Source organism: Cydia strobilella, chromosome Z, assembly GCF_947568885.1.
Source record: "Cydia strobilella chromosome Z, ilCydStro3.1, whole genome shotgun sequence".
NCBI lineage: Eukaryota > Metazoa > Arthropoda > Insecta > Lepidoptera > Tortricidae > Cydia > Cydia strobilella.
The window spans coordinates 6,110,345-6,130,734 of record NC_086068.1 but is presented as its reverse complement, the minus strand read 5'-3'; the positions used below and the strand labels follow the sequence as shown (position 1 = coordinate 6,130,734).

General features: G+C 35.6%; 1 protein-coding gene across 1 annotated transcript; it reads right to left on the bottom strand.

The window, feature by feature from the left end:
* Positions 1–3,890: 3,890 nt before the first annotated feature.
* LOC134753872 (nuclear receptor subfamily 2 group E member 1) lies at positions 3,891–16,234 on the bottom strand. Its single transcript, XM_063689828.1, has 5 exons — positions 16,029–16,234; positions 12,026–12,069; positions 5,920–6,156; positions 5,016–5,689; positions 3,891–4,105 (listed from the first exon to the last, which is right to left on the bottom strand). The coding sequence occupies exons 2-5, from the start codon at positions 12,054–12,056 to the stop codon at positions 3,923–3,925; spliced, it is 1,125 nt and encodes a 374-aa protein (XP_063545898.1). The 5' UTR covers positions 12,057–12,069; positions 16,029–16,234; the 3' UTR covers positions 3,891–3,922.
* Positions 16,235–20,390: the final 4,156 nt, after the last annotated feature.

Below are 20,390 nucleotides of genomic sequence, written 5' to 3'. Positions count from 1 at the left end.
GTTTATTTTGCCTTCGGCAATTTGCAAACGTAAAGCGTTTGTAATATGACGACGCCGTTTGTAAAATGCCGAATCTTACAATTTGCCTGCGACATAGACATTAGGTACAATCTACATTTGGTTATTATGATAATTTGCCACTGACATAAAACCCACGAGGTGTTGTACAACAACGGGGGGCCTAGCCAAGAAGACAAACGTTGAGAGAAAACGCCAATCGGAACTTACATGTATTATGTATGGAAATACGAGTAGTCACGTGACATTTCGTAGCATCTGTCATCCCGATTTTATCTTTAGGGTTCCGTACCCAAAGGGTAAAAACGGGACCCTATTACTAAGACTCCTCTGTCCGTCTGTCTGTCTGTCTGTCTGTCAGCAGGCTGTATCTCATGAAGCGTGATAGCTAGACAGTTGATATTTTCACCGATCATGTATTTCTGCCACCGCTTTATGAACAAATACTAAAAACTAAATAAAATAAACATTTAAGTGGGGCTCCCATAGAACAAACGTGATTTTTTTTGCCATTTTTTGCGTAATGGTACTGAACCCTTTGTGCGCGAGTCCGACTCGCACTTGTCCGGTTTTTTATTTTTATTTGTTGAATGAACGATGTCATCTTGGCTAAGCGCCTTGAAAAGTACTTATGTAAAATGAGCTTTAATCTGTAATACATTGATAGAGGCGGATCCATGACCCACAATTCAATATTATAATTTATTTATTTTTAAATATCGCAATCATACCTACACCCAATAAAAAAAACCGGCCAAGTGCGAGTCGGACTCGCGCACCGAGGGTTCCGTACTTTTTAGTATTTGTTGTTATAGCGGCAACAGAAATACATCATCTGTGAAAATTTCAACTGTCTAGCTATCACGGGTCTTGAGATACAGCCTGGTGACAGACAGACAGACGGACAGACCGACGGACAGACGGACAGCGGAGTCTTAGTAATAGGGTCCCGTTTTTACCCTTTGGGTACGGAACCCTAAAAATACCTCTTAAAAATTGTATTCGTGCCAATCGTAATACATATATCCATTTATCTAACAGTTTTGACAAAATATATGTGGGTATACCTAGTTAATTTGTACTCTTAATTTACATTACAAGGGAAAGGACAAGGCAAATTATTTATTAATACGATATCCTATAAGTACTAATATTATAAATTCGAAACCGCTGAACTGATCAAGATGAAATATGCCATGGAGATAGTGCGAGACCCGGGAAAGGACATAGGATAGTTGGCACACTTTTAGGTAAGTATATAAAATATGGATAAAATATACAGATATTCTTTTTCACCACATCAGCTCGTAAAGGCTCTCTTAATTCTTCAAAAACTGATGAGAAACTTGCATTTCATCCACGAGAGTGGCAAATATTTTTTTATACAAATTTTGAGTTGTTTCCATAAGTTCGGAAAAATAAAAATTTTTTAGCGTTCATTTGGACTTGATTCGTATGTTTACATTTAGTATTTTTCTTGCGTTTGTGTGGTGAAAATGTTTGAAACCCTCGCTATGCTCAAGATTCCACTTTTCGAATCGCTAGCTAAGCTCGTGGTTAAATTTTGGAATCCTTCGCTTGCTCGGGTATCAATATTAGTGCTAGGAGTTAAGAACAACTTTGCCCCCGTTGTAAAACAAATAAAATAGTGTGGCTACCACCAGTTTGGTACTGGCATAAACCCTATCGAGGACGTAACTTACTTTGTATGCATCTCGCTCGTACTCGCATATTAGTGCGAGCGATATGTATATAAAGTAAATTACGTAGACGTTAGCTTATATGTCAGTTTTGACATTGTTAGTGACTCATGGTACGGGTATCTCAGGTAAATACAAGGGCCTGACTCTCTTTGATAGAGAAAGATAGTCTTATTGCTATTCCTATAAGAGGAAAGAGAAAATAGTGCCATGCTTTGTCTTTATCACCGACCGGGCATTTTTTCATGGTCGAGTTATGGCATCATAGCAAGGAGGCGATGGCGAAATACCGAAATCTATAAGTGAAAGAGAAAAAGGATTATGCTGCCATACATGAAACTGTCAATACATGAATATGTCTTTCTCTTACCCCTGGTCGCTCGGTTTCATGTCTATAACTACTTGTATATACTATGTCTATAGGTAAATAGTATAGGTTTGCTTTCAAAGCGTTGCCTACTTTCTATTATTAAGCTTTACTTTTTAGCCTTATCTTATTAGATTAACCCAATCTTAGGTTAAAGTTCCACGTGAAGAAAATAAGCATGTTATTTACGATATACCTGTTTTGATTACTGCATTTTTATAAAGACTTCTACTTCGTGTGAAAGAAAGTCACATCACAATTTAGTCTTAATTTGATTCATACCAACCTAGAGCGGTACTGTCATAGTAAATTTGTAACCCCAGTAAATTCACTGCCATCTGTCGACACACTTTAAAACTAAAAATGAAGATTTATAAAAATACGATAGAATGTATTTAAATATAGATAAATGATTTTTTTTTATTTGCATTAATTATTTTTATGATTTTGACCCATGTTCTTTCACTGATATGTTTTAAAATTGTTAAATAACAAACGAAACCGTCAACGCCATCTATACGACTGTAGGCCAAAACTAGTAGCGCCCTCTGAACGAGAATCAAATTTTCTTGATTTTCGAGGCACGTTTTTTTCTTAGACTGTATCCATCTATTACGGAGTTATATCTATCTTTGATACCAACAAATAACTACCGTTAACAGTAATTTCAACGTTTCAGTAAACACTGAAAAATTTACTGAAAACAATTTTACGGTGTTAAAATTTTTTATTTACAGGCACTTTTATTTTATGATATTGTAAATATGTATAGCAAAAAGTTTTGTTTGTATACTAGGATTACAGAACGCAGTAGGACATATCACTTAACATGTGGTCTGTTCGCAATTACAATTTTAATTTGGTTAGATTGTAATCGTATTGTTTCATGCGTACCCGTCCGAAACATAATGTTTTGGTAAGCGACTTACTGATACATTGAAATAGAATGATGTTTTGACTAATTATCATTGCCTGAATGTAGCCTAAGAAACTGTTCCAGCCTTGTAGTCTGGTTCGTATTGTCTGTCAAATCTGATAGATGGCGTATTAGAGCACGAAATAAGTATGGAATATTCTATTTATTGTTTTGCTATGGTCGACGGCGATGGTGTGTTGCTATTTGTGGACTACAAATTTAATTTAAATCAATAAAAATGAAATTTAGTCTTTGAACTTAGGCCTAAAACTTTCAACGAAATTGCCTAAAGTAAATAGTTATTGATTTTCCAGCCGCCATTCTGCATAACCTCAAAGCAAAAACGATATTGGAACTTTCATTATGAAAGCTATTTAATAACTGATATATAGCTGTTGCCTTTATTTAATTTAATTACCTCCAAGTTATTCCTACGTTTGGGATTGTTTTTCTCGTATGTGTTAGTATTTTGAATCGCTCCTAGTAGTCCTAGTTGGGTATGAAATCCTAGTACTTTTTTCACTGGATGACGTGTAACGCCTTCTAACCTATCAAAAGGTTGACATCTAACTGCGCATGTGCAATTTTAAATTAAGAACAACGTTTTAAAAAGTTGTAGTGGCGTAGAAGTAGGTACTTAGTAATTAATTAGTTTAATTAGCACCAACAATTCCCTTCTTTTAATATCTAACGATCAATCTGAATCTGAATTTTCAACATAATACAAATAGACTTTACCTATTTTAATTCATTCATAAGATCATTCACAAGGCTAGGATTTTTTTTATCTGTCTACAATCGGATGTACATATTTGCATTTACCTGTTATTTGTACTACATATTAGCTACCATTATTTAATATTATTTGCCATAATATATCGTATCCTCGTAGTCCATATATCAGGTATTGTAAAAAGAAAGCTACACGGTATCCTTTCCCGTCCTATACATGTCGCTGATTATCCTCTCTATAGGAATGTCCCCAATGGTGGCTCTGAAGAACAGCTCGACGATGGTGTCGCTCGGCACCCGCCTCATGCTCGGCAGCAGTTGAAGGAGCTGGCTGGCTCGGGATGTGTCTAACGGGTATGTCCTCAATGTGTACTGGAAAAGAACGAATTGTTTAGGATCAAGAAGGTATGAGTACTGCAACATCTTAATGACTTTCGTATATGAACTGCCATAGGTATTGCAAAAATTGGAGGTCACAAATTTAATGTGTTGTGAAAGTAAAGAACTTCTTAACTTTTACTCTAGATATTCAGATAAATGTTTTCACAATAAATTTTTTCATTTCATTCATTTCATTTCATTTCATTCATATTTAAAACCGGCCAAGTGCGAGTCGGACTCGCGTACTAAGGGTTCCGTACCATTACGCAAAAAACGGCAAAAAAATCACGTTTCTTGTATGGGAGCCCCACTTAAATATTTATTTTATTCTGTTTCTAGTATTTGTTGTTATAGCGGCACAGAAATACACCATCTGTGAAAATTTCAACTGTCTAGCTATCACGGTTCATGAGATACAGCCTGGTGACAGACGGACAGACAGAGACGGACGTACGGACGGACAGCGGACACTTAGTAATAGGGTCCCGTGTCCCGTCCGTAGGGTCCTTTGGGGTACGGAACCCTAAAAAACAAAATTAGCATTCCAAGAGAAGCAGTACAATGATCTCCACACTAGGATCATCAATATATTCAGGATAATCAGGATCTTAGTAGCGATTTTGCACTTAACCTTTCATATGCATGTGGTGGTTAAAAATAGTGGGTTCAAACCTCAGTAGTGCTCGTAACTCTCATAAGTAGAGCAGAAAAATTGATTAGAAATTCGACCAGTTACTTATCATACATACACATACATACATGATATCAAACTAAATTACCTACGAAAGTGAATTCAGTAGATATCTGCAATTTATTTTCCACTATGAAATTGTGTTAAAGATCTTTAAAGACCGGTTAAGTCTTAATTTAAGAGATTAATCTAATCTACTCGTAAACTCACCTCATTGAGAACAACTTGTGAATGATCCTGCAACGCAGCAACCGCAGGCAAGTCCTGTAGTCTTCTAAAACCCTGGCCATCCTTCTCGCCCACCGTCCTAAATAAAGCCACGGCCCTCAGACACGCAAACTCATTGCTATCCGGTCGCAGCTTCGCCACTTCAGCTAGCACCTTTTCGAATTCCTCTACTTCTTTTTCAACTGCAGTATTCTTAAAATTCATTAACACTTTTAAATCTAAAGGGTATAGAAACTGAGCTGCCCCTATAATGAACAGATCTCGCCATGATTCCTCTAATAGAAGCAGTCTATCGGGTAAGGATAGAGACGTGAACGCTGGGACGTTCTTTGCCCATTTTACGTTCATGAATAAAAGTCGCGCGGCAGCTTCGCATATGGTTTCAGGCTCTGATGGGGTTAGAAGCGATGGAGTGATCGGCGGTGGGGACGGAGCTTTAGGAGAGCAGTGGCTTAGAGGCATCATAAGTCTGTTGTACGCGTAAGGGTGGAAGAGAGTCATGGGTGCAGCCGGTATCATGGCGTGCTTCGGCAGTGCTAAGTCTAGGGCCGGTGGTGTCAATGCGATGTCTGGTGAGGGCATGGCAGGGTCTTTGAGGAAGAGCGCCATTTGCCGGCGGATGGTGGAGTTGCGGGGACCACGCTCATGCTGGACTGCTGTTTGGGATTACAAATAATGGCGTTAAAATACTGTTATAGCTAATGATAATAATATGACAATGGGGTTAAAGTGCAAACTGCAAAGCTTAACTCAGAGCGCGCTACAGTGAAAAAGGAGGGATTTCGTGCGTTCGAATGCCAGCTCTTGTTTATGGAGTTTAAAACTTGAAGCTCACGAGCTAGCGAGAATCGTAACCATGTCATCACGTTGTCTATAAATATCTTACCATCTTTATTCATCCCCGCATCCAGACACTTGGAGAGCCTGCACGCTCGGCACTGGTTCCTATGTGCCTTATCAACGAGACATGCGCCCGGGCTACGGGCTTTGCACGCATAGCGACGATCGCGGCGCACGGAACGCTTGAAGAATCCCGCGCAACCATCGCAGGCGAAAACGCCATAATGCTTGCCAGAGGAGTGGTCGCGGCAGACGGCGCAGGGCACGTCGTAGAGGATACGACCTGGTGAGACATATTCGTTACTACATTTATAGCTTTAAATTACCCTGAAAAAAAAATAGTGTGCTTAGATCTAGCGAATGACCGGTAGCGCCCTATAGACCGCGGGCCAGGAGCATATATCGTCAGTCAGATGATATTCAAATCTGAGTTACCCTCTAGTCGCGTCTAAAGAAGTTTTACTTCAAAACAATTTTTTTACATGTTCAGGTCACCAGCTGACGTTCTTTCCACCGCGCTACAACCGGCTAACGATTTCTTTTATACACAATAGCATCTAATCAAACGGAAGGCGTTGACTAAATTTTTTTTACGTGTTTCGGTGGCTGCCATTTCTCAACCCACGTCAGCGGCAGCCGACGTCCACGAGGGTTCATCATACATAGCCGTTAGCCACTATACGAGTTATCGCCCGGGAGGCGATTGGTCATGGAAATCTGTTCCTGGCTCGCGGTCTACTACTAGTGCATCGCTTTTGCACTGCTCATCGTAGTACATATCTAATGCTTGACGCACATAATTGTAACTTGCAGACGGTCGTATGGGTTGTCTGTAGAGTGCTTGTTAGGGTATCATAAAATTACCATCTACTTAATTGCAATTCAATCGTTGTATTTACCATGTTTTAATATTTTATTTTTAAATTTATATATTCATATTCACATATTTATTGATAAAGCTAATAACACGTCCAGAGTATACAGTCAAGGGCATAAATATATATACATTCCCAAAGTTTCAGAAATATGTGTACGCTCTTACACCTTATATTATAGTCGTAACACGCAAAATAGGCACATTGGATGTCGATTTGCGGAAAATGCCCAGCAAAACTAACTAACTCAAATATAGTCGTGTTCACATATTTTTGAGCCATTTGTCTGGATCGATATTTTTGCCGTCGACTGTACATAAAATAAAATTACATTTCACTAAATGTAAACATCATCACTTCAATCGTTTAAACTTAAAAACAAATCAAAGCATACATATACATTAAAGCGAAAAACGGATTATTACTTATAATTAAAGGTTACGCTCATTCGGTAATTAATATTGAAATTGTTTTGTTTGAATAGCTACAGTTGTCCAATCGTCCCTATAGTCCTTTAATATCGATGACACTTCTAACTAAATGTTCCTATTACAAAACAAAACCGAAAGCCCTCAAACCGAATCACATAACGGTCATGAAAGCAATAAATCAGTACTCAGTAAAAGTGTCACAATTATGTGATCACGGGGGCACACGCTCCGCCCAAACGCGCCCCTTCAACAAAATGTTCTTATTATAAACAGACGTATGTCACTACGGTCCATTCACACTGGCATACAACATTGGGCGAAGCGTTTTCGCAGTGGGATGTTTTCGCTTTGAATGTAACTTTGAAAGGCGCGACTGGCAATTAGAATGCGCTTTTAGTTTTCACAATCTTGGGTATTTTGATTGATTACCGGCCGAGTTTGAACGTCATTGGTGAACTATTTATAATAAAAGGAAGGTTTGTGGTAAAAAAGTGGGCTCATTTCTTAGTGGGTTGGTTCCTGTGCTTATGATTTATGTATAGGATGATCGATTTTATCATTTATTTTAAATTAAACGCAATTATCACGTCTCGTTTGTTCATGTTAAATAGGTAGATTAGGTAGATACCTATATCTAGATGTTTGCCGTTTTAATGGGTCTCTTTTCAACAACTGAGTTCTGCGGCGTGTTTTAAATGTTTTTAAACTGGGAGTTACTTCTAAAAGTCATTAGTTCAATACCGTAATTCAATCCCCATAATTTCAACTCGCCAGAATCTCATCGACTTTATCCCAAAAAAGTCATCCGAGCTTTCATTCAACAAATTCCAGTGCATTTTTTCAACCTCATTCGCTCGCAAACACGGTCCCACGAGCAAGATAATACGTCTTTATAACTACGAGTATTTAGGCAAGTCACAAAGGCATCTCCTTTCAATAGCATCCGAATAATACGCACTTGCACGGCAGGAAGCGCGGTGTCTGGTTCAAAAAGAAAAAAACTACCATAGACAATCCTGAACCGACTCGAACAATTTAATACGTCTTAAGCAGGATAATGACAGATCGAGGATAACTTGAAAAACCCCATAACGCAATCGTAAAACGACCTTGACGCTTCATATTAAAGTTTAAAACGCATAATAAAGCTTATCGCGTTGTCTAAAGACTCCGTTTAAAGCTCAGTAAATAAAAGTTTTTGGTATTCAATGGTTATGTTATAGAGTTTATTTGATTTTGATTTTTGATGAAGTTATGACATCTGCCGGTCTTGGGTCCATTGTTATAGAGTCAATAAATAGAGATGTGCGAAAATATTTATTAAGAACGACAATTTAACAATAGTAATTGAGGCGGATCGTTCTATATGCAAAGTTAAATGAAACTATGATACTAATATTTTAAAAAACATGAATGCAAAATCAGGTTCAGAATATAACTAGGTTTTACTTTTCACATCTTAATATCACCTAAACAATATATGACGATATAAACACCAAATAAGGAAGTTCTTTGTTAAACGTTAATGATAATTTAATATATTTAAATATTAAATTCCTACTTATTCTCTTTGGTCCTTTGTTGAGCAATATTATTATTCTCTAATCACCGATCCCTATTCATTTAAAACGGTTCGAAATTTAAAAACGTTCATTATTAGCCCATAAACAAACCCTAATCATCCTTGTCGATGGTATCATCATCACCCCGTGTGACCGGTCACCTGTGTCCCAACATTGCGTGTCGGTTAACAAACTTATTCGAGCCGACGGACAAAAGCAGAACTAACATCCCCTACCTACTAATTCCATACTAGCTACGACACCCTAGCGCCGCGATGGGTGGTGTTGATAAATTTGTTATTAGTAAACTAGGGATGAGTTTAAATATTTTTTTAAATTTGGATGTGGGAACATCTATCGCGTGATATTTAGTGGCTGGTTGCCATTATGACCGGTTGTGAGAGAATTGCCGATTATTAATGTTGCATGATACTGCGTGGGATGTTTGCACCCTTCACTTTGTAGGTTGGCACTTCACTTATTAGTCATAAAACAAGGGCCTGACACTCATTGATAGAAAAAGATAGTCTTATTGCTATTCCTATAAGAGGAAAGAGAAAATAGTGCCATGCTTTGTCCTTATCACGGACCGGGTGGCATCATAGGTGGCGAAATACCGAAATTTGTAAGAGTGAAAGGGTAAATATCCTACGCTGCCAAAATTTTATATGAATATTCTTTCTCTTACCCCCGGTCGCTCGGTGGCGCGTCTATACCTGTATATACTATGTCTATGTCATAAAATAAATTATAGTTTGTAGTAGAAGCGGTGTTGGCAGAGTGGATCTGGTCTGACGTCCGACTCAATCCGAAGGTCCCGGGTTCAAATCCTGGCTCGTGCCAATGAGTTTTTCGGAACTTATGTACGGATTATCATTTGATAATTTACCACTAGCTTTTCGGTGAAAGAAAACATCGTGAGGAAACCTGCATACATCTGCGAAGAAATTCAAAGGTGTATGTGATATGTGAAGTCCAACCCGCATTGGGCTAGCGTGGGGACTATAGCCCAATCCCTCTCGTCCATGAGAGGCCTGTGCCCAGCAGTGGGACGTATATAGGCTGAAATATTATAGTAGATAATAATTAAGTCCTATTTATACTAGATTATGATTTTTGCATTCGGGACATTCAGATTTATTGCTTTTTCATTTTATTTTAACCCTTTATAAGGCAGGATGTCAGGAATTATGCAAAATTTAACCCTATCACTTTGAAATAAAGTACAAAATCAGGTGGGAACATTATTCCCTCTACCTTATAAATTATAAATGCTTAAATAAGTTTTAGTCAAATTAAATTTATATAAGATATATGCCACACACTTTCTTTTGCACCTCTATTAGTTTTACTCCTTCAGAGTCTTCAGACGTTCCTAACGAGCCCAAATATTATATGGATGCGGTATTTTAGAAAGTGCCTAAGCATAAATAGGTAGGTAATACCTTATTGCATTGCTCACAGGCTTCATAATATCAGAAAAATTAAAAAGTTGGCAATATATATAAAAATGTTATTGCCACACATTTTGAATGATCAAAGTGATGTACCGACTATTGATTTGGCCGACTAGCCGAGTAATCGGCGCTCGGATGGCCAAATCCATAAATCATTTTCTCTCTTCAAAGTTTGCATTCGGATAGTCACTGCAGCAACTTTGTCTAAGTTCGGATGCTTTGAAAAACATTTGTTTTTCTCCTTGCGTCGCTTTAGCTTTTCGCGCGCAAATTATGTACATTTGATTTAATAAATGAAATGCACAATATAATGTAACATAATATTACGGCAACAAATATCCAAATAAAAAATATTTCGTTCCAATATAGACTTCATGCATGAAGCCTTTTGAGCATTTTGAGCAAAATAGACTTTCCTTAAGTGTCCCGCGTATTGTGAGGTTAATCATCTTGTAGTAACTTAATTACAGATGCTTGAAAAAAAAAACAAGGTAAGTAATGTAAATAATAAAACGTTTGCAATTGTAACCAACTACATAATATTGTACGGACTGCGACGACACTATTTAGTATTTACATAAACATTGTTTTTTTAGTGAGTGTTAATTTATTTATTTATATTTTTCTTTCAATTTTTTATTTCATAAATTGTTGGTTTTGCTGTTTTAATTTTAAGTTAACAATCTTTTAATTAAAGCATTTTGTTTTATCCTTTTGTGTTAAGTACTATGTCTTTTTCTTTGAAACAAATGAATCTATCTACAGACAAATTAAATATAACAATATGAACAAAAATATTCGTATGCAACCTCTATAGGTATAAAGTATAATTTTATTAATTTGAGTAAACTGGGTATTAAACATTTGATCAATATTTACTGTTTCTTTCGTTTATGTGCTATTTTTCTGTACCTAATAATTGGCCGACTAATCGGCCATTTTTGCCGACTAGTCGCCGACTAATCGCCGACTACAGATGTGGCCGGATAGTCGGCTTTCCCGACTCGTCGGCGACTATCCTAAGTTAGGATACATAACGATTTTATTTTGGTTAGCAAACATCCTTACTTAAAAATCCTATTTAATTTGTGACGCTGTCTGCTTTTTTATTTTATTTTAAAATTTACTTGTTTACGCTGTGACCAAAAAAAAATTCGAAATTCGAATACAATATTTTTCATTACTACCAGAGACAAATTAATTGTTTCCTGTCAGTGAGAACAATCGGAAACAAACGAGAGTTGTCATCGGGCAGATGCGCTCGTGGGAATCGATGGCAAATTAGCCCTCGGAGTACGCATCTATTTATCAAGGGGTAGTGGATACTGGCCCTCATAAATTAGCACCTAAGCATAGGAAAATAAACTAAATAGGCGTATTATAATTTAAATTACACGACATTAATTATAGTTGGTCAAACCAAATTGGCAGTAAATAAGAACAAAAAAACTATACTCATCCTTTTCTTTTGGGTGCTAGTACTAGTGTAAGGCAAAGATAGTATGGGTCTCTCGGTCTATGTTTGAAATGAGACAGTCCTTTGACACACTATAGATCTCGATTAGGTATGGATCTGATATGTCAGTGTCAAAAGTGACATTTATTCAACCAAAAACGTCACTTACCAAGAGTAGCCCCTGTGATCGCGACTTCTTTTGCGCAATTTGATGATTTATATTTTATAAGATAAAAAGTAAGTCATTCCTCGGGATTCAAACCAGGTTGAAGCGTAACAGACATACATATATACGGATTCACTTTTGTTTGGTTTATAAACCTAATAACCACTTCATAAAAACGAAATCTATCTATATAGTAGGTACTTACTCGACGAAGTTGGCATTGACTGCATCTCCATACTGGCCGGTTAGCTAAAACAAAAAAGAAACAATTAAAAAAGTTTACATTAAGCTTGGTTCACACCTATATGGTTCACACCGTGTGTGCGAACCGAATTCAAGAAACCGCAAGTGCACTTGAAATTGAGAAAATAATCGAAACGCAACAATTGTATTAAAAATAAGTCTTTTGTTGTGTTCGGCATCTTTAAGGGACAATGGTAAGTAGTGCTCGTAGGTATAGATTGTTCTAGTGTTCACGACCATGGCAGGAGAGCACTTCAGACCCTAACTTAGCGGTGCTCGTGTGACCGATTGATGTTTCGTTGTTTAACAATTAACGTCTTTTGGCACTGCTTTGTTACTTTGTGGTTTTTTAAATTAAAGTAAGTACCCAACTATTCTTTATTTTAAGAATGGTGTGCTTATCAGGTAATGTGAAATAAATTTGTTACGGAGAAAAAATCATAACTAGGTACCTACTCCAATACAATCATTATTTTTGGTTGACTTTTCTAAGCAATAAGCATATGCAATTGCATGCAGATAAAGAAGCCTACTTATTTTATATGTATAGTGTGACATAAAACAGTAGAAATTAACTAAAATGGAACTAAAAAAAATCATACTAAATTGTTGCCATGTTTAAGCATTTTACGTCAAAAATGTGACAGTTACGTAGGAAGTGGTGCCCTCAATAATTTTCTACAATTTCTTGTCGGATTATAGATATCTTTAAAGACAAACAATGGAAGGTTCACTAAAAACGAACTTACACAAAACTTTCTCGTATTAAGTAGATTTTGTATTTTTGTAACTATTAGAAGGACTGCGGCTCAAATTCCAAAGAAATTCTTTATTCGAATTCAGAAGCAAACCACAGACTAAAGTAATGTTTCTCCGAACGCTAAGCTTGCGTCAACCGGTAGCGAAATCAGTCGGCCGCTCAGATGTTTGCAAAAACATCTCTCTTTTACCATTAAAGTTTAAAATTTGAGTTTTAACAGGTAATTAGGCCTGGATAATCCTCAGCGAGGACAAAAGCTGAAGCATAGGCCCGGTGGGACGCAACAAAGGAAGGATAATAACATCGCAAAGTCGGTAGCTTCTGCCAAAAAAATGGCGTAAAAACTGTTATTGGTTGTTGGCATTGTGATTTCACGCAGCTGGCTTTGAGAATGTTATCTGTGTATTGGTAACGCTGACCTGTTGGTGTTTAGTACATATATGCGAATTTGATGAACTGTAACAACACTCACGGGCGGTATTGTTTGTTTAGAACTTGTATTTGAACTTTTATCCTTTTTTTTTCTTAATTATATATAGTCTGGCAAACCCAATTTGACAGTAAATAAGAATAAAAAAAATATACTCATCCCTTTCTTTTGGGTGCTACTGCTAGTGTAAGACGAAGACAGTGTGACTCTCTCAGTTAATGTCTGAAATGAGACAGTCCCTGGTCCCTGGCCAGACTATAGTAGAATATATATATATTTACTATATATATATTCTACTATATATTTACTATTTATGGACACATTTTAACATGCATCAAGAAATGAAGAAAGCAAGAAAACTATTGTAAGAGCCTGTTTCACAATGTCCAAGTAAAGTCCTGAATAAGCTACTTGCCACTTATCTGACGAATAAAGTCATCGTTGGCGTTTCACAATCTCCAAATAAGCTTTATCTGCTGGATAAAGTGCTTTTTTTGTAGGAAATTTTATCTGGCAGTTAATTTATTTGTTAATTAGCTATCCAATACTTTACTTGGACATTGTGAAACAGGCCCTAAGTATTGTACATTTGTGTTTGATATAACTTTTTTTAACAGCGTCCAAACTTACTTTTTAATTTCTACAGACGTTTTTCTCTCGGAAACTCTGGGACAAATTAACTTTCAGGCCGCGGAACCGCTACGCATTAACGACGTCTTTAACGACTTCACAAGTAAATGAAAATTAATTTTAACATTAACCAATGCTGTTTATGGTTTTCAATATGGATTTAATTTAACGCTAGGCGAGGTAGCGGGAGATTGCAGTTGCGTCATGATATGAGGTTGATTAGATATTTGTTGGATTGTTAACAAGCTATTAATTGTTCGTCGTAAGTTATTTACGATAATAGTTATTTTAAAACACGGCCGAAGTGAATGTTAAATTGACACGAATTGTGAATTACCTATTCCCACGTGTATCGTACAACGTTTTTCAGTAAATGTGTATACATGTTACGTAATGTGCTCATTATAGCACAGGGTGTCGTAATTTAATAATACTAGATGTACTGCAAAAATATATATGAAATAAGTACTGGCTTCTAGCTTGCCCGCGACTTCGTCTGCGTGGGATGATGATGACGATTGATAAAAACTATGTCCTTCCTGGGATAGATTCTAAATAGATTCAGCAGTTTAAGCGTGAAGGGGCAAAAGATAGACTAGATAGATAGAGTTACTTCAGCATATATAAATTTTGTATACTTATATACCCACTAGCTTCCGCCCGTGACTTCGTCTGCGTAGAATGACGATGATGATTGATGATGGTAAAAAGTGAAAACTATATTATGTCCTTCCCCGGACCTCAAACTATCTTCTTTACAAACTTAATCTAACTCGGTTCAGCGATTTAAGCGTGAAGAGGTAACAAACAGACGGACAAATAGAGTTACTTTCGCATTTGTAATATTAATAATAATAATGGGGATTGTATATTTACAAATGAAAAATGTACGAATTTTTGTATGTATGTATGTATGTATGTGTGTATGGATGTATGTAAACACTTTATTGCATATAAGTCAGGTTAAGATATAGAATTAAACAGAAAGTATACTGACGGACCTGGCTACGCTAACTTTGCACAAACTTGGCAGTAAGAATGCATACTGTTATATTTTGGAGCCAAATAAAACTGTAAATTAATTAATTACGGTTTATTAATCGCTATATACATGCGTTCCGTTGCTGTCTCTGTAAACTCTGTGACAGGTTATTACACATACATATTCTATAAGCTATTACTTGACGTAGCAATTGGCATGAAAACTTAGCGTGGTCCGACTGTACGAGGTTTTTGTTTAGCTAAATAAACTACAGCCCCAAAAAGGTCAATAATGATCTTTTGACTAAAATTTCATCTCATTTATCAGTCTCAAGTTTCATTTTCACAATATGCCTTTTAATAGTCCTCGAGACCCGCATACTCCAGTAGAAGCAGTTGACAGTTGAGTAGACCCTCCGCGCTGCCGCCTAGGAGGTCTGTCATGAGCCAAAAACTTTAGGAAGTCTTCTTGGTTATAGTATGTTGGACATCAATAACGTAACCCTTATGTAATTACGTTTTTGGTTACCTACTTGTAACCGTCAAATAAAAGCCAAATTTTTTGACGTTATTTTAAGGAATAAGGGAAAGCTATCGCAAAACATATTCTTACGATTTTACATATGTGTCGGCTTATAAAAATTACAACTTAGTAGGGTCCAAATATCATTGACATAATATTTAGATCAGTACGGTTTTATTCACTATTATTTTAATACATAAAAAAGCATTTTTTTTTATATGTCTCACGATTATTGACATACATATGTCTTATAGTTTCCGAGTGAATTAACCGTGTCATACGAAAACGGACGATATAAGGATTCCGCTTTGGTATTTGGTATTTTTGCTGTAGAACTTTAAGAACCATTTAGTTTTTACTACTGTTTTTATTTTAAATTATTTTCGTGTCACTATAATTCATGCAATAAGTTACATGGATTTTCAGAATATATAATAATAATATATAATAATACAGAATAAATAATAAGACAAGTGTTGCTTCATTAACGTCTCACTGTTTACATTAATTTAAAGAAAATAATCATTTGTTTATTTTTTTATCCTTACCTACTAAGTAATAGGTACCTACATATTATAAATACGGAAGAAACTGTGTCTGTTCCGATTTCAATTGAAGTTATTAATTATTATTCCACTTACATTTCCTCATGTTACGCCATGGTTAAAGCCTCGAGACACAATAACATCCAATGGGTATATCAAATCTTTCTTAGTTTCTTCTAAAGCCTAGGAATATTAAACTAAAATATTTTTTTAACTAAATAGTCCGCTGCATTTTTCACAAGACAAATTTCATTGTAATCTTTAATTAGAAAATAATGGATAACCACTAAAAACACTAAAAGTCCAAACACAGCACAACAAAAACCAAATAAATCGAAGTGTTTTGAGCATTTGTGATGTTGACAATAAATTAATTTAAGGATTGTGATTGTGTGGGTAGATAGTTTCTTGTGTTACATGCTTTTACCCTCTTTATTGCAAATTCATATGTTTTGGTAAATTGTATGTATTGATGTTTGCGTACCAGTGGGATATTTTTTATATATGATTATAAAGTCCGATTTATACAGATAGTTGAAGAAGTTCTTTAAGAATGTTTCATATTATATTGTATTGTTATTTCTTTGTTTCAAAATGGCTGCCATTAAATTTGTAATGATTTTGGCAATGGAATTGTACGGTAGTTGCTTTTAGTAAAGTGATAGCTGGACTTTACAAAATAGCCACGATGGATTTCCAGGTGTTGACTAAAGGATGGTTTAAGCGCGTTTCAAGAGTTCATTCTGCACACTTCCACGTTAGTTCACTGCTTAATAAGCTGTAATAACATAAGCGCAACCTAATGAGTATATATAGGCAGGTGTTTAGAGAATATACGTTCTTATACTCTTCCGGTAAGGGCATTTATTTGTGTGATGAGCACAGATATTTGTTCCCGAGTCATGGTTGTTTTCTATGTATTTAAGTATTTTTTTAAATGTCCTATAATATTTATTTTATTTATTTATTTATACCAGCACACATAAGGTGTTTCACTTACACCGAGACGATATACAACAAGATTACTCTTGTTATTAAACGGAGATCCTGCCAGTATACCAAGGAATTCGTATACTATAACTAGGTAGTACCTACTCCCTATCCCGGCTCGAAACAATATAACAAAGTTAATCTTGTTATTTGAAAGCTATCAATATCAGTCTGCGATACCAAAGATGTGTTTGTTGAGACCATTAAGACCATAGCTATTATCGCTCAGCGCAGCTCTAGTGGACAATATTCTAATGGTTCTTAACAAACACATTCCTCGCTACGTATTCTCTCACATTTCTGGTGTAAACGCAGCTTAATGAGCAAAAAAAAAATTTTGAGACGAATTCGCCATTTTAAAGTTCAACCGGAAATCATCAAAAAAAAATTACATAAAAGACTCAGCTGTCTTGTCAGAGTAGTATACCTACTATACTGGAATACACCCAACTTGTCAGTAGAAATAAAGCGCGAAATCAAATATTTTTAAATGTTTCTCCTCCTGCCAAAGTGGCTGTGCCAGAGGTTATATATTAAATTCAGTGGTTGTGCTGACTTATTTTTAAATAGTTTCACGCCGTAGATTCTTGTTTGAAAAGTTTGTTATTTTTTTAAATACTGTAAAGTTCTAAGTTAAAATACCAAAATTAAATTATAGTAAAAGCATAGAGTAACTTATAATAGAGCGGTACTGTCATAGTAAATTTTGTAACCCCAGTAAATTCACCGCCATCTGTCGACACACTTTAAAACTAAAAATGAAGATTTATATAAATACGATAAAATGTATTTAAATATGGATAAATGATTTTTTTTATTTGCATTAATTATTTTTATGATTTTGACCCATGTTCTTTCACTGATATGCGTTAAAATTGTTAAATAACAAACGAAACCGTCAACGCCATCTATACGACTGTAGGCCAAAGCTAGTAGCGCCCTCTGAACGAGAATCAAATTTTCTTGATTTTCGAGGCACGTTTTTTCCTTAGACTGTATCCATCTGTTACGGAGTTATATCTATCTTTGGTAAAAGTCAATATTTTACTTTAATGATCTAAAAATTATACAGAAATAATTTATACAAACAAAATTGGCCTTTAATTATAGAGATATTCGCTTAAGCTTTGTGAAACTTAACTTTAATGTTCCTTTACAGTTAATCTGGTGCTCCATTACGACACCCTGTGCTATAATAAGCACATTACGTAACTACGTCGAAAATAGGGTCATATGTTCTGTAAAACGTTGTACGATACACGTGCGAATAGGTAATTCGCAACTCCCGTTAGTAGTGTTTTAACATTCGCCACTCGTTGCGAATTATTTTTCGCACTTGTATCGTAAATAACTATTTATTTCCTTAATATCATTGAATTCACCTTCAACAACATTGAACGACGTTTTTTATACATACATGTACATGTATGCCCACGTATAACGCATAACGTAGGCCAAACTCGCAGAATTACGCGTTCGTTAGTAACTTTACATACTAAATTTTCTCCTGTTTTTTTCTCACTTATGAGCGTTTTCACATTTTCCGATCCGATATCAGATGTCGGATACGACTAAAAAGAAGCTAAAAGTAAAATATGCCTTTTTTATATTTATTTAATTTTTGTATTAAATTAACAATCATCGAAGGTAAAATCAGCCAAATAGTCAATGAAAATGGTCAGTTTTTATTAATATTCTGTACAATAAATTAATATAATCTAAACATTTTCTGTACCAAATCAAGCCGTCATTTTTCAAATTTGTTACAGTTTTCGCCGTAATTTCATCAAACTAAAAAATTCCAATACCGTAATTCTGATATTTTGATATTGATCCTTTTCAATTCCGGTATATCCGGTATAGAAATATCATGCAAATAGGTCCGATATTCCGTTATTCGTGCCCTACTGGCGAGCCATGTGGCCCCGTACCTACTTTTAAAAGCTACCGTGAATTGGTAACATTAAGAGGTCACGTAGACCCCAAGCTATTTGATATTATTTAATAAATACCAAGCTATTGATACAAATTAATAATAATACATATCTTTGTTTACAACTTCTATAATAATGCTATTGATAACAATTAAAGAATTTCGAAATATGTACCGTAAAGAAACTTTCACTTGACCGTGTCACTGATAACGGTAATTAGGCGTGGCGTGGTCGATGTGCTCACTTCGAAGGTCCGAAAATTAATGATCTACGTAAATAATTTAGAAACTATATATAGTCTTAGATGGTGTAGCTATTAATTGATAATTTGCCATAGATAATCTTTACCCAAGTCACTATGGATTTTCTAGACTTATGGTCTACTACGGGGCCACTGAAGCCAAACTCGCATTATTTCTTGTTCCGTAGGACCGTAGCACTACGTGGTGCTACGTGCTACGACGTAGCCTGACTCGCTAAATACCTATTACTATTACTACATACATACTATTATTATCGGAAGATCAGCGCTGGAAGATGCTGGAAGTCACCAGCAATATGCTGAGATGAGGCCATTTTGTGGCACTTTAAATTGATTCTATGTTTTATTGTTATATTATGTAATGTTTGTTTGTGTTTACGAATAAAATCTTATTCTATTTTATTCTATTTATTTACCTACCTCTTCGACAGTTTATTTTTACAAGAATATGTATAGCTGTCAGGTAAAATGTTAAAATATATACATTTTTTGGAAGTTTGGCATATTCATTTATTTAGAAATGTAACATTTAAGATATTATTAATATAACTTTACAAGCCCCAACTAGTTAATTTATGTTTTATCCCTTTCTAACAAATACATAAATCAAAATGACAAATTAAGTTAATTGATTATTTGCGAATTGAAGCTTGTAGCGCGTTTACGAATAACGCTAATAGTAATAAAATAAATACCATATATAAGAATACATTTTATATAAAGAAAGTCTTAGAAAGGTACCTATAAATATTCAATGTAGTAAAACACTCGCTAGCAAAAACTCGCACTGCGTAAATAATTTAAAATAGTTAATTAATCATATAGTACAATCACCTGCAATAATATTTTACATAACGAAGGCCGCAAAAATATCTGGCACTATCTTATTTGTAGCGCAATAAGAGCGTGCCACATATTATTGCGGCCTACGAAGAGTGACATATTATTGATATTATTGCAGGTGAGTGACTGTACCTATTTAGAACTAAATTCGCAATTTAATTATGAGTAAAAAAAAGGTACTTACATGATCAAACTTGGAACATCACTAGACACACCAAAAATTTCGCTACAAATAAAAATTCTGAAATCGCACTTAACCATTTGTCGTACTAAAGCTGTTTTGATCCAAAGCGTCGAAAAGGAAAAAAATGTCGCGCGAATAAATTCCAATTTTGAATTAGAATTGTTGTGTTTACGTCAGAGGCGGTTGACTGAGTGACGCTTGCGCAGCGCCCGGGGATGACGCGGAGTGGTAGGGATGATAAGCTC

Coding starts and splice junctions, on each gene's coding strand:
- LOC134753872 (XM_063689828.1), bottom strand. CDS start 12,056: ATGGAGATGCAGTCAATGCCAACTTCGTCGA. Junction 6,157..12,025: donor GTCAATGCCAACTTCGTCGA/GTAAGTACCTAC, acceptor ATGTCTCACCAG/GTCGTATCCTCTACGACGTG. Junction 5,690..5,919: donor TGCGGGGATGAATAAAGATG/GTAAGATATTTA, acceptor AATCCCAAACAG/CAGTCCAGCATGAGCGTGGT.